Here is a 13,870-nt window from a genome sequence, read left to right on the forward strand (position 1 = left end):
AAAATTGAAGTATAGTTGATTTATAATGTTGCATTCATTTCTGCTATACAGCAAAGTGATCCAGTTATATATATATATATATATGTATATATATATATATATATATACACACACACACACACACACATTTTTTATGTGTTCTTTTCTGTTATGGTTTAATCTCAGGATATTGAATGTCGTTCCCTGTGCTACACAATAGGATATTCCTTGATGGCTCAGTGGGTAAAGAATCTGCCAGCAATGCAAGAGACACAATAGATGTGGGTTAGATCTCTGGGTCTGGAAGATCCCCTGGAGGAGGAAATGGCAACCCACTCCAGTATTCTTGCCTGGCAAATCCCACGGACCAAGGAGCCTGGCAGGCTACAGTCCATGGGGTCACAAAGACTCAGACACAGCTGAGCGATGAGGCACCCACACAGCTGTACAATAGGACCTTGTTGCAGCAGAAATATTTTCTTTCGCAAGAATAACTAACATCTAAATGCACATTTTGATTTATGTTGTGGTCAGCTAAGGGTGCCAAGAGCATCAGCTATGGGGACACGAAGATAGGCTGGAGAAGAGTGAGAGACTAAGGCTGGCTGTGGGGACCACCTTAGCGGAAGAGGGAGAAAGATGAAGATTCAAGGTGTAGAAGTGTTGTTCAGTTCACTTTACAGATGTCCCATGGGTACAGACGTCAGGATTGTCTTTCTCTGAGTAGAAGCCAGCTTGCCTGAAGGCAGAATGAATTGGTAGGGAAGAGTCTGGGTTCTAGAGCCAGACTGCTGGCTGGCTTACTGATGTTGATGTCAGTGACCTTAACGTTACCGGCCTTAATGTCAGTGACATTACTGACCTTAGTGTCGGTAACTTTAATGTTAGTGATGTAATCCATCCCGTTCATATTGTTGGAGGGTTGCACATGGGGTGTTTAAACCTGTGTCTGGCACACTGCTACTGCTGCTACTAAGTCACATCAGTCGTGTCCGACTCTGTGCAACCCTCGAGACGGCAGCCCACCAGGCACCCCCGTCCCTGGGATTCTCCAGGCCAGAACACTGGAGTGGGTTGCCATTTCCTTCTCCAGTGCATGAAAGTGAAAAGTGAAAGTGAAGTCGCTCAGTTGTATCCAACTCTTAGCGACCCCATGGACTGCAGCCCACCAGGCTCCTCCATCCATGGGATTTTCCAGGCAAGAGTACTGGAGTGGGGTGTCATTGCCTTCTCCGTTGGCACACTGCTAGTTCTCACTAATTAGTGACAGCTTCTGTTGATGATGATCAAATTAGGTACCTTTCTTTGTTCCCAGCACTTTCTTACGCAAGGTATGGTGCATCAGGGCAGCTAGCATCAAACTTGGAGTTAGTAGCAACTTCATAGCCGTGTGATCCTTGGCACCTCCCAGCAGCAACTCAATTATTTGTAAAATGAGTATAATGATATTTATCCTACTGGTCTGTTGAGAAAAATCCTAATTTGTGAAAATGTTATAAAAATCAAAATCTGTGAAAGTGTTACAAATTTTATATAAAGTACTTTATATAAAGCATTTTAATGTGTTTTCCTTTTTTTTCCATACTTTCACAAGTCATTTAATTCTTCAAGTCTTATCTGCCTTTAACAAAAAAATCCCCTTATATTTCTAAGTTCTAAATTTCACTCTCCATCAAGTGTGTTCATAGTGTTCTATAATGCTAAGAAAGCATCTCTGTAGCAGAAAAGACAGGTACACTATTTCACAGGTTCAGAAGTGCCTCTGACTTCAGGTTCATTCAGTGTGCTGAAAAGTCCCCTCAGAATGTCTAGAAAAGCTTCTTCCTTCCTCTGTATCTACATCTTTCAATATCTCACTTCTTTTTTAAAAAAGTTTTATTGAAGTATAGTTGACTTACAGTATCATATTAATTTCTGCTTTACAGCACAGTGACTCAGTTATACATATATATATAAATTTCCATATTCTTTTCTATTATGGTTTATCACAGGATGAGTATCTCACTTCTTTTCAAAGACCCCTTCAGTAGTCACTTTTTGATGGAAGCCTACCATAACATCTAGTCTGAGTTATTCTGATTCCCTGCTCTGGGCTCCTGTTGTCCTTTCCACATATTAGTATGCAATAAGGCTGTTCTCATATTATACTGTAATTTTTCCTTTTCAAATCTGTTTTCTAGCCTACAAATACCATCATCTTGATTGTCCTGTGTGACTGACGAAGAGGATGCTTGTTATATATTGATAGATTCCTTTTTAAATTTAATGAATCAGTCAGCTATTTAATATAAACTCACCCCTTGATTTTACAGCGGAGACAATCCAAAGAGCCCAAGTGAGTTGTCCAATATTACACAGCAGATCACAGGCAGATCGAGACTGGAACACAGGTGTCTAGGTTCTAGGTTTTGTGTTCTCTCTGGGTGGATGATGAATGATCTGTGCTTGGAATGCCAGCACGATGAAGGGTTTGACACTATCATTGTGGGTAAGCACAAAGATATTATTCCTATCTGATCTTCATGCAATGTAAAATATTTTTAAAAGGTAAAAAACGTTTTAACGGATTATTTACAATGGAAATGAATATGAAAATTTCCTATTCATTAGCAATGCCTTTTGAATGCGTTAATAAGTACATTCTGTTTCTCTGCTGACACCTTTGTAAACCTTCTTTCATGGTAGTTGATGAGTAATTATTTTGTCATGGGTGATCTCTACTATATGGGTCACTCTTTCTGTGTACTAAAGCTCTAATGTGGAATTCTCACTTGTATGTTAATTTTTGTCATTGCACTCTCCAGGTTTCATTGCTTCAGACATGACATCAAGACACTCCAGTACACAGTTGTGGTTAATCACACATTATCATGAAATGGGATCGCTTTACGACTACCTTCAGCTTACTACTCTGGATACCGTGAGCTGCCTGAGAATAGTGCTGTCCATAGCTAGTGGTCTCGCACATTTGCACATAGAGATCTTTGGGACCCAAGGGAAACCAGCCATTGCTCACCGAGACTTAAAAAGCAAAAACATCCTGGTTAAGAAGAATGGACAGTGTTGCATAGCAGATTTGGGTAAATTTTTTAAAGTATTTTTTAATTTACTGTTTTAACTTTTGTCAGGTTCCTGTTTAGCTGGGTTGCATCTTTTTCTCTCCTAACAGTTATGGAAAATTTCAAGAATGCAAATTGAAATGGCTTCATGGTGAACACCTGTATATCTACCAACCTAGATTCTCCCATGAACATTTTACTGTTATCATATATCCAGCCTCCTGTTTATCAGTACACCTCAATCTCTGGTACATTTCAAAGTCAACACAGACAAAAGAGCCTTTCCTTCCAGTGGCTTCAGCAAACTCATCACTGTATCATTCACTGGGAGTTTTTGTTTACTTTTTTCTTTTCAGGTAAAATTTACATTTTACATTAATTGCACAGATCTTAACTCTCAGAGTTTTGACAGAAGCTGTAAAGTCCAAATCCCTGTCGAGATACAGATCTTCCTGTTACCCTAGAAAGTCAGTTTGGGCTGGTTCAGTTCGTTCCTGCCCCAGCCCACCCTGAGAGGCAACCACTACTGGTGCCTTCTGATTTCACAAGCCTTTATAGAAAGTAGGTACACACATGTAAATCCAGGGCTGATTCATATCAGTGTATGGCAAAAACCACTACAGTATTGTAAAGTAATTAGCCTCCAACTAATATAGATAAATGAAAAAAAAAAAAGAAAGTAGGTACACAGTTAAATAACCTATGGAATGAGTTTATCTTTAAAATGGTATCTAAAATTGTTCTTCTGTAACCAACGCAAAATTATATAATGCAAAGGCGGCGGCGGGGGTGAGGCGGGGGAATCTCCAAACCAATTTACCATTTGCTCTGCTGAGATATGTCAGTCTTAGGTGGTAGAGTGATGCTTAATGTAGCTTTAATTGCATTATAAATAAGATAATTTTCATTTATAGTGGCATTCTATATAAAACCTACTTACCCTAGACCCGTAGAATATTGGCTGAATGATAGGCTAATGAGAATTGAATTGTAATACTGGGTCTTCATTTCAGTGGACCATTGGGGATGCCCACTCTACTTGGATAAAAAAATGTGTATCTTATTTTCATATCATTGTAGGTCTTGTAGGTATGCCAATAAAGGTTTAGGCAGTATGAGCTCTAATTACATAAATGATAAAATTGTTATTAAACACAAAGTATTTGACAGAAAATTTTCTTTCTTTGGAATCCCTTTAAAGTCCTTGTGTTCATGCTGAGAAATTATTTTACAGTGTTTTCTAAGTATGACAAGGCATGACACATTTTTGTTGTGGCAAGCTGTGGTGTAGAAGACTGTTACGGCTATGCCAGGAGTTAGGAAGCTAAGGTGATGTGTGTTTCCCAGTTATTGAGCATATTTTTGTGCAGGTCCTTGAATCTGTTTACCTGCCCTAATTGCTGACCTGCTTATACTGAGTGCAAGAATGGGGAGCTTAGCAAGGGGGACTTCAGTGTTTGATACTGTGCCTTATATTTCTCTGTTGTTTGAAACTTTTATAATAGTGTGTTCATGTATTAATTCATGTTACTGAAAGTCAATTATGCCTCACACGATTCTTATGTAAGATTCAGAAATTTTATAAATGCTTTGCAAATAATCACTTAAATGGTAGATGCTGTTACAGTCCAGAGGCCAAGGGAAGATGGGCAGACTGAGGCAGCTGTTGGTTTTGGTTTATGGGACTTGGGGGAAATTTGCAGCAAACCCAACTGATTAATTATTTAATTACATTTATTTTGGCCTACAGCCCTCTAATTGGATTCATGGTTTCAAACACAACTTTGTGTTTTAAGGGGTCATTGTTCAGGGAAGTAGATCAGTAGTATGGGAGATAGTTCCTATGCGACCACAATTTATATTAGCTTTTTACTTTATACCTAGAAATTAAGAGTCACTATTATGTTGTTATTAATATTGCAAAACTACCAGTATTTTAGCAAAAATACCAGTAATGTATTTTCCTAACTTTTGATTATAAAAAAATTCAAACATAAAGACTGAAAAAATAGTTTGATGATCATTCATATTGACAACACCTAGATTCAACAGTTACTAAAATTTTGCCAGATTTCCTTTATCTATATGTGGCTGACTGTATATATTTGCAAATTCATTAGAAAATAAACTGTAGACGTCACAACTCTTTACTCCTAAATGCTTCAAAATGCACCCCCTAGAAATACTTTTCTTCCATAATCATACTTTATCACACCTAAAAGTTACTGATTATTCTTAAATATCATTTAATATCCATCTTCAAGTTTTCCAGTTTTTCTGAAATAGGAATTGAGGCACATTTCATTTGGTTGGTTTGTCTCTTTAGTTAGTTGTAACTACTGATTATTGGGAAACAAATTACCTCTAAAACTTAGCAGCTCAGAAGAACACAAATTTATTTTCTCACACAGTCAGTCAGCAGTCCCAGAACAGCTCGGGTCTGTGGTTCTGGCTCAGGATCTTAGAGGGGTAACAGTCAGGCCAGCAGTGAGGGCTGCAGGCATCTGAAGGCTTGCGTGGGGCTGGAGGGAACCCCAGGACGGCTCACTCTCATGGCCGCTCACTCACATGACACGCTCAGTTCCTTATCTTATGGTCCTGCTCACTGGGCTACTGGAGTATCCTCCAGCACTATGAATGCCCCCAGAGAGCAAACAGGAAAACATACGCCTTCTATGTTCTAATCTTGAAAATAACACACACTTTTCTGCCATGTTGTCTTTGATGGTCCAGCCCACGCTCAAGGCATGGGGAATTACGTTTCTCCTCTTTAAGGGAGAAGTTTCAAAACACTCATGGATATATTTTTAAACCACCACAGCTAGCAACTCTATGCTTATTTAAACTGCACTTGTTTTGTATTCTGTTATCTTGACTGTTTGGTTCTGGAAATGGTGGAGGGGCATATATGATTTGGGAAATGTCCATAATAGCTGTGGAATCTTAGGATTGATTATAAAATTAAGGGAAAGAGGAACCAGTCTGATTGAGTCAAATGCAGTTGCCAGTGTCTCTGGGAATTATTAAGGCTGAGATGACATGCAAGCTACCTCCCAGCTTTACATGGAGTTGTCATCCCACCCATTCAGAGCCATGGACTGGGTGGAGAAGCAACCTCCACAGATGACCTGAGGGATCCCCGCTGGGATACAAACGTTTACACAGCCTGCTAACTCCACTCTGGCAATTTTCATTATTCTCAGTGTCAGAGAAATAATTTTCAGTTGGTCTGCCTATGCATCAAAAATTCCATTCTCAAATAAACCATGCATGTATCTGTCCCTTGGTCTGTGAGGAATGTGGGTCTCTTTAATTGGCTGAGGAGTTCTGAAATGAGTCATGGTTTAAGACAGTGCTTCGAAACCATTTAACATGAGAGCAGGGCTTTGAATCTGGCTGGGGTCAGCTTAGTGTTCTCTGTATGTACGTGTGGCTGTGGAGAAAAAAGCCCGTGGGTTTGGTCCAGGCTACGTTCAGATGGAGCTTCCCAGGTGGCTCAGTAGTAAAGAATCCACCTGTCAATTCAGGAGACGTGGCTTTGATCCCTGGGTTGGGAAGCTCCCCTGGAGAAGGAAATGGCAACCCACTCCAGTATTCTTGCCTGGAGAATCCCATGGGCAGAGGAGCCTGGCGAGGTACAGTCCATGGGCTCGCAAAGAGTCGGACATGAATGAGCGACTAAACAGTAACAGTTGTTCAGGTGAGCGGTCCTTCTTTAGGGACAGAGCAGGGCCCGGAGCAGTCGCCTCTTTGTGTAGTGATAAATTAACTCAAAGTCCCTTCTTCAAATGGTCTGAAGTTTGTTTGGAGACCAGTGGGAGTTGTACTGGAGCTTGAGAGCTTAATTTGCTCCTTGTTAAGTCATTTTGAGGCTCCCATTTAACAAGTGAGTCTGTTTTCTTGTGGATTTTGAACACCAGCTTCATATTGGTTTGGTGTATTACTGACTCAAAACTTTTTGTCTCTGAGGTTCCTATGTTAACCTATTACACCCAGGGCGTTTCTGGCATCAGCCCCACTTCCTGCTCTCATCTAAGTCATCACAACAGCACTCCAGGGATGACTGGGGGTGGTGGGGGTGGGAGATGGCGCAGTCACCTTGGGGGCCACAAGAGGGCGCCGTTGACTGGGGTTGGTTTGAAAACCTCCCGCAACCCTCTGTGAGAAAGGGAGTGGGTTGACACTGTTGTCTTCTTCCTTTTAGGTCTGGCAGTCATGCATTCCCAGAGCACCAATCAGCTCGATGTGGGGAACAACCCCCGTGTGGGCACCAAACGCTACATGGCCCCTGAAGTTCTCGATGAAACTATCCAGGTGGATTGTTTTGATTCTTACAAGAGAGTCGATATTTGGGCCTTTGGACTTGTCTTGTGGGAGGTGGCCAGGCGGATGGTGAGCAATGGTAGGTAACCGATCTCCTATAATGTTGTCTGAGTCCTCTTGATCCTGCTACCTTTAAAAGGGCAAAGGGAATATTAAGTCCACATGGTTCCATGAATCGTATTTGTGAAGCTGTTGGCATTTATATTTGATTTATGGCTGGTCGGTGGAAGGCGCATAAGGGCAGTCTGTTTTAACTGCATAAAAGGAGATGGTGGTAGAAAAAGTATTTCTGCAAGAGACTACGTATTCCTTGATTGTTGGTATTTTTCCTTCAGTCTGTATTTTTCTTCTTTCCTCCATCCTCATGATTCTGTCTTTCTCCCATCCTTCCTGCTCCTCTGCTCTTTTCCCAAGTGATGTTTATCATGAGGAGAATGCTCAAGTAAATCTAAGGGTGAATCTTGCTATTGTAGATACGTTTACTTTCAAGTTTGGATTATTGAGAAGAGACTCAGGTTGCACACTAGGAATTCACTCCTTTGTAAGAGGCAGGCTGTACTTGCTGAGTAAGTGAAGTTTACATTTAGGAAGCTCTGAAGAGGAGGCTCATGCTGGTCCTTGTATAAGGAAGTTTCATGAAATGGTGGTGTTTGCCTTAGCCACTAGGGAAGCACATATTTGTCGATAATTCTTAACCTATATTCCCTATCATAACCTTTCACCTCCATCTTTCTTATCAGCCAAAAATACAAAAAATGCACTGTTGAACTTTGTTTACTTTAGTAAACTTAAATTATTGCATTCTGGAGGCAATATCTATTCTCATTCAAATACAACATGTGCCTCATCTACCCACAAAGCGGGTATCAGAGCAGCATCTCTCGAATCCACTAAATTGACCTCTTCACACCTTCACAACTGGAAGTCTTACTTCACAGAGGACACATCTGGAAATTGTTCTCGGAAAGCAGAAGAAAATGCTATGTATTTAAACTGATACTCATTTTTAGGAGATGCTCTGCATTCCTGGGACCCACTGGGATCCTAGATTTAAAGTATTAAAGAATGCATGGAGTTGCTAACACATACTCCATCTCACCTTCCACTGATACTTTCTTGTAATGATTGAAATTCTTGGGGTAACCATAATTTTCGAGAATAACACAGCCAGAGACTAGGAGGTTCTGTGAAGTGGAATTGGGGTGACATAACATAGTTTTAGTATGTAATAATTTAAATTGGCAAGCCTTTGTGGTAGCATTCCCTCCCCCACCCCCCAGCAGAGTTTTAACAAACTCTCTAAGGGTATCAGAGCCCTTGTTTCAGATTAAACATAAACACACAAATATTGTAACCTGACAGTTCTTTTAAAGATTTTTTTTTTGGATGGAGTCATGAACATTTTCTTGGTAATTGTTTCTCAATTGTTGGGAGCTACTGACTTGCATTTTGTGCCATTCAAGCGCCTTGAGAATTGTTTGCAACAGAGTGATTGTTTTGCTGATGTATAAAGTTCTGTCTGAACTTTGCCTGAAATTGCACAGCGACTTCATTTCCCCATGCCCCTCCCTAATAATTCTTGAGAGGCTTAGAACTGAAAATCAAATTCTAATTAGTTTATCTTAAACACGTTAGAAAAGGATTGGTGTCATAATAAACCGTGTGATGGGAAACTTGCCCCAGATGAAGAGGAAGTTAATGTTCCAGGGCCAGGATGGTAGCAATCCAGCTGTGGGTGCTGGATCTGTGCCAGGCCAGCCTGTGTGATGAAAGCCGAACTTGGCAGAAACTCGGGACTTGGGCTTTGTAAGAACTCGTATTGCAAATTCGTTCCTGTGTCACAGGCTTAAACCCAAATGGCTTTTGAAGATCAGCGGTGATTAATAGGTGTCAGTTGGAAATTAGAGTCATTGGTTTAAAATGGTAGCTCAACAAAGAATAGTTTTCTCAATCTATCTTCTAACATTATTTCTGAAAATCGTGAAGGGGTAGAGGGAGAGAGACTATTTTGGATGTTTTCTGATTTACTGATCTCCTACTTACATCATGGTTTAGATTGTTCTCTGTTTCCTAAAAGTTTGTGGGTTGAGCTGCTGTTCTGTGGTTTGATTTTTAGGGGGCGGTAAGTCTCATTTTAAATCAGCCACTGCCCCTTGACAATGACTAATTTGGTATTTTCCTCCTTCTCTAGTTTCCCTTCTCTCATGAATGTGTACATGCACAAAGACAGAAATTAGTTCATCCAAGCTCAAACTTGCGAGTGTTCAATGCTGCTTGCAGATAGATCTATTAATATTTAGTAGTATTATTACTATCCCCAAACAGAAAAATGAGTAGGATTTGCCTTTGCCTTCCAACATTCATGTTTCTTTCGCCGCCTTCTTTATGCAACCATGTGTGTGTATAGATATATATATATATTTTTTTACTTAGTTGTAATTCTGTAATTCTTAGATATAATCTGTGTCTTCTTCATTTGTGTTTTTTAATGTTCATCTGTTTTCATTTTTGGTGGTCATGTTAACGGTCAGTTCATGAATTTAACTGTTTCCATGTTGTTAGATATCCCATCTCCTCCATGTGGGGCCAGTAGTAAATGTCTTTGTTCATGACTTTTTCATTTAGGGAATTATTCTTAATCTGAAAAAAAGTAGACCTATTAGGTCAAAGAATATGGATGTTTTTATGGCTTGACACATATTGCCAAATTGCTTTCCATAAGAGTTGTTCTAATTTACAATATCCCACTCACCCCAGGGTGTGATGTACCTATTTCACTTTCTTACTAGCTTTAAGAACTGACATTAAAAGGATATATATTTTTGAAATTATTGCATATTAAATGTACCTCATTTAAATATATGAATATCTTATCTTAGGAAGGTCATTATAATTATGCGTCCTTTGAGTTCCTGAGTCCATTATAAAAATTGATGACCAGATAGTTCTCCTGGAGCAATACGATCCTCAAGTGAACCATGAGTATAAAAATATGTTGCATTTTATATTTTCATGGGAACTTTACATTTCTTTGCTACTAATAATAAACTTCATGCTGTGTCTGTACAGGAAATGAGAGTTCAGTCCATTTTCGCATCTGAAATTATCTCAGTAGTGTCTTTTGGAATTTACTGTTTGTGTTTAGTTTGATACTGAATTTGGAATTGGTCAGAAGGAAAACCATTTTCTCACCCTTTCCGGGTAAATTTTCTATGTGAATCTAAGGCAGGGTTTTGCTTGGATCACTAATGCTTAAGCTGAAAAGTGTACAGTAGGATCACCTAGAAACACAGACTACTGAACCCACCCCCAGTCTCTGATTGATAGGGCTGGGGCTGGACCCAGGATTTCGTTTTCTAACAGGGCCCCAGGTGATGCTGTGCTGTGGTCAGAGACTGTACTCTTGAGATCCCAGGTTAAAATGGAATATATTATGTCAGTCTCAATCAGGCCGGGAAATAAAGACTGTCCCTAGGATGATGATAGAGGCTGTGAAAGCAGGATTTCTTGGTTTGTGTTCTGATACGTGAAACTTGCTCTCTCTTCTAAGCTGAAGCAGGGTTCCTTTCTCCTTTCAGTCTTGTAGCTAGGCCTTGGCCTTTCTTTCTGGAGTTCTGCTACTTCTCTGGCAGTATTCTTCCTTTCTTCGTTTAATATATAGTTCTGCAGACACACTGCTTTCTTACTTGGATTCAGTGTGACATGGAGGCAGAACTTGACATGTGGACACCACAGGTAAGTGGGTGCATCATAGCTCACTTGTGCCATTTAGCTTTGGGTCTGATCAAAATACCTCTAGTAGCCCCAACCAAGCATCCTGCAGCTGTTCCCTCTTGGGATCAGAAGTCCTTTCTCTGAAGCCTCAGCTTTCAGGGTTTAGAACCCTGTATGTAGAAGCAACAGAGCTATGTTGCTCTAATACTCTGGTCATCTGCTTATGGCTTTAAAAACTGAAATGATCTTCACTGTCCCTCCTTTGGCACATCTTTGACTGTAGCATCATCCAAGCAGCATGAGCCTCTGTCATACCCTTCACGTGTCTCCTCTTCCCTGCCCACAGGAGGGTTCTGCAGACATACTTCCATTGCCCTGTGACTGGCTTTATTTTGTGATGGAATCCAGTGTGGCAAAAAGCATTTGTATCTTATTGAAAAAGCCCTGCTGGCCAAGCTACATCTCTTAATGGGGTGTGGACTAGGAAATACTTGTTAGAATAAGCTTATGTTTGGCACACATACTTTGGAAAACCTCCTCTGTGAGTCCTTGGCTGGCCAAGGAAACACGGGTGCGTCTAGTTCCTAAGCACAATGGGCTTGTGTACAGAAACCACAACAACGCGATTTTCTTCAGCAACTTAACATCCAGTGTGTTTCATGGTTTTGTTTCACTATTTCAGTGTCTATTAAGGTTTGAACGAAGGGGAGAAACATATTAGAGAAATTTTTAAGTATTCAAGAAATTTCTTTCAGGTTTATTTTGTCTGAGGCTTTAAGTGTGGGCTTGGGTCTGCCTGAAGTGCGAGAGACCCAGGTTCGATCCCTGAGTTGGGAAGATCCCCTGGAGAAGGAAATGGCAATCCACTCCAGTACTCTTGCCTGGAGAATCCCATGGACGGAGGAGCCTGGTAGGCTACAGTCCATGAGGCTGCAAAGAGTTGGACATGACTGAGCAACTTCACTTTCACTTTGGGGCAAGAATATAGAGGTGGAGTAGTAAGGGAGGATTTTTTTCTTGATTCCTGGAATTTTAGGGCCTTGAGTTAAAAGGTCTAGACCAGAGGAGGACAGTCAGTTGACCTCACGACAGAATAATGAGAGGCCAGCAGAACTTTACTGAGTGGTGTTTGCTGCTTACTGGTCTCTCTTCCTTGACACACCTTTCAGAGCCCGTCCACCAAGGCAAGCCTCTGTGATGTCAACCTCCTAACAGCCCCGGCATCAAGTGCATGATGCATTCTTCTTCTTGTAAGGCCTCCACAGCCAGGAAATGCTTCCAACTCTAGTGGAGCATCTCCCTCTAGGTTGAGGTTTGTGAGATGTAAGGTGTGTGGTTATAGCTTAACTCAGAACATGGCTACGCCTTTGACATCTCCTCTGACAACTGTAACATTAATCAATGTTTTTAGTAGGGCTCGACTGGGCAGCAGTCTCTGAACCATTTGCTTTGGCTCTGTTTCTTTGCTGGGAATCTGAGTAGCGGAAATGACTTTTAACAGATTTCAGATGATGCGTTTAGTCTTGACTTTGATGTACATGGTTCCACAGGCCCATGAACTGGAGGGGGGGTAGTGGGATGAGGTCATCGCTGCCACAGGTGTACTTTACTTAGCAGAGAACAGAGCTGTCCTTCCAGCTGTGTTCCTGTTTCAGAAAGGTGCCCCTCCCTTGGGGAGAAAAAGAGCTTCCCAGCAAGTGCGCCCTGTTGGTTCAGGTGTGACTCTCTGAAATCTCTGGCAGTGAGGCAGGGTCAAGGAGGACTGGGACTGGAACCCCTCGGCTGTCATCACCTTGGCTGTAGAGGGCCATCCATTTGTCTGTCGGTCATTTTTTATGTGGGCCATGGCATGAAAACTGTGTTTGAAACCCCCCTGTGAGGAGTGTTAAGCAAAGTAACACAAGTAGATTTTTTTTTTTAAGTAACATTTTTCATTTATTTTTTAAGATACATTTATTTGGCTGTGCTGTATCATAGTTGTGGCATGTGAGATCTAGTTCCCTGACCAGGGATCGAACCCCAGCCCCTTGCACTGGGAGCACAGAGTCTTGGCCAGTGGATCACCAGGCAAGTCTCAACAGATACATGTTTTTTAATCTTGTTCCTACCATGAAAAAAATGAATCTCTGAAAACAGTGCTTCCCAAGATTCTTTCATACACATACTACCTTTATGATCTTTTTCCTATCCAAGTGCCACTTGGACCATTATTATCTTAATCGTTTGAAATTTTTCAAACAGTTCTTTTTAAAAGAAATTAATGTCACTACTGGAAGTGGGAAAGCCAACATCCCATGGCATTAAATGGAAGATAATGTTAAAAATACATATATAGTTATTTAATAAGATGAAAAAGTTTTGTCTGTGAACCATTTTCTCACAGGTCATCCCTGAAGGAAACACTGTTAACTTACAGAATTTTCTCAGAAGCCAACCATAAAGCACCCTGATTCTCTATAAAGTGGCTTTAGTTGTAATGGTCTAATTTCTGAAGGGTTTTTTAATTCCTGTAGGCATTAACTGTTAATGGTAGCACACTGTATGTATGTAGGTGCTGGGGGTTCTCTTTCCCTCACCTGTCACTTGGATGTGTCCATCCAAGTTGTGGGGCAGTGGAGAGAGTGTGACATGGAGTGAGCCCACTGTTGTGATGAGATGTATGCACTGCCCCATTTTGGGCTTGGTGGGCAGAGATCTAGAATACAAACAGGGAAGTGGATTCTGGTTTGTCATTAATTAGCAGTGAGCTTAGACAAGTACATTTTCCTCAGTTTCTTCTCCTGAAGGAAAAGAAG

General features: G+C 40.8%; 1 protein-coding gene across 2 annotated transcripts in view; it reads left to right on the forward strand.

The window, feature by feature from the left end:
• ACVR1 (activin A receptor type 1) overlaps window positions 1–13,870 on the forward strand; it is a 127,282-nt gene that overhangs the window by 107,652 nt on the left and 5,760 nt on the right. For both annotated transcript variants that reach the window (XM_043894907.1, XM_043894906.1), the window contains exons 7-8: window positions 2,784–3,059; window positions 7,243–7,440. In XM_043894907.1, the coding sequence (XP_043750842.1) occupies window positions 2,784–3,059; window positions 7,243–7,440 (474 nt within the window). The remainder of the gene's footprint in view (window positions 1–2,783; window positions 3,060–7,242; window positions 7,441–13,870) is intronic.

The sequence above is a fragment of the Cervus elaphus genome, chromosome 33 (assembly GCF_910594005.1).
Source record: "Cervus elaphus chromosome 33, mCerEla1.1, whole genome shotgun sequence".
NCBI classification, from domain to species: Eukaryota; Metazoa; Chordata; class Mammalia; order Artiodactyla; family Cervidae; genus Cervus; species Cervus elaphus.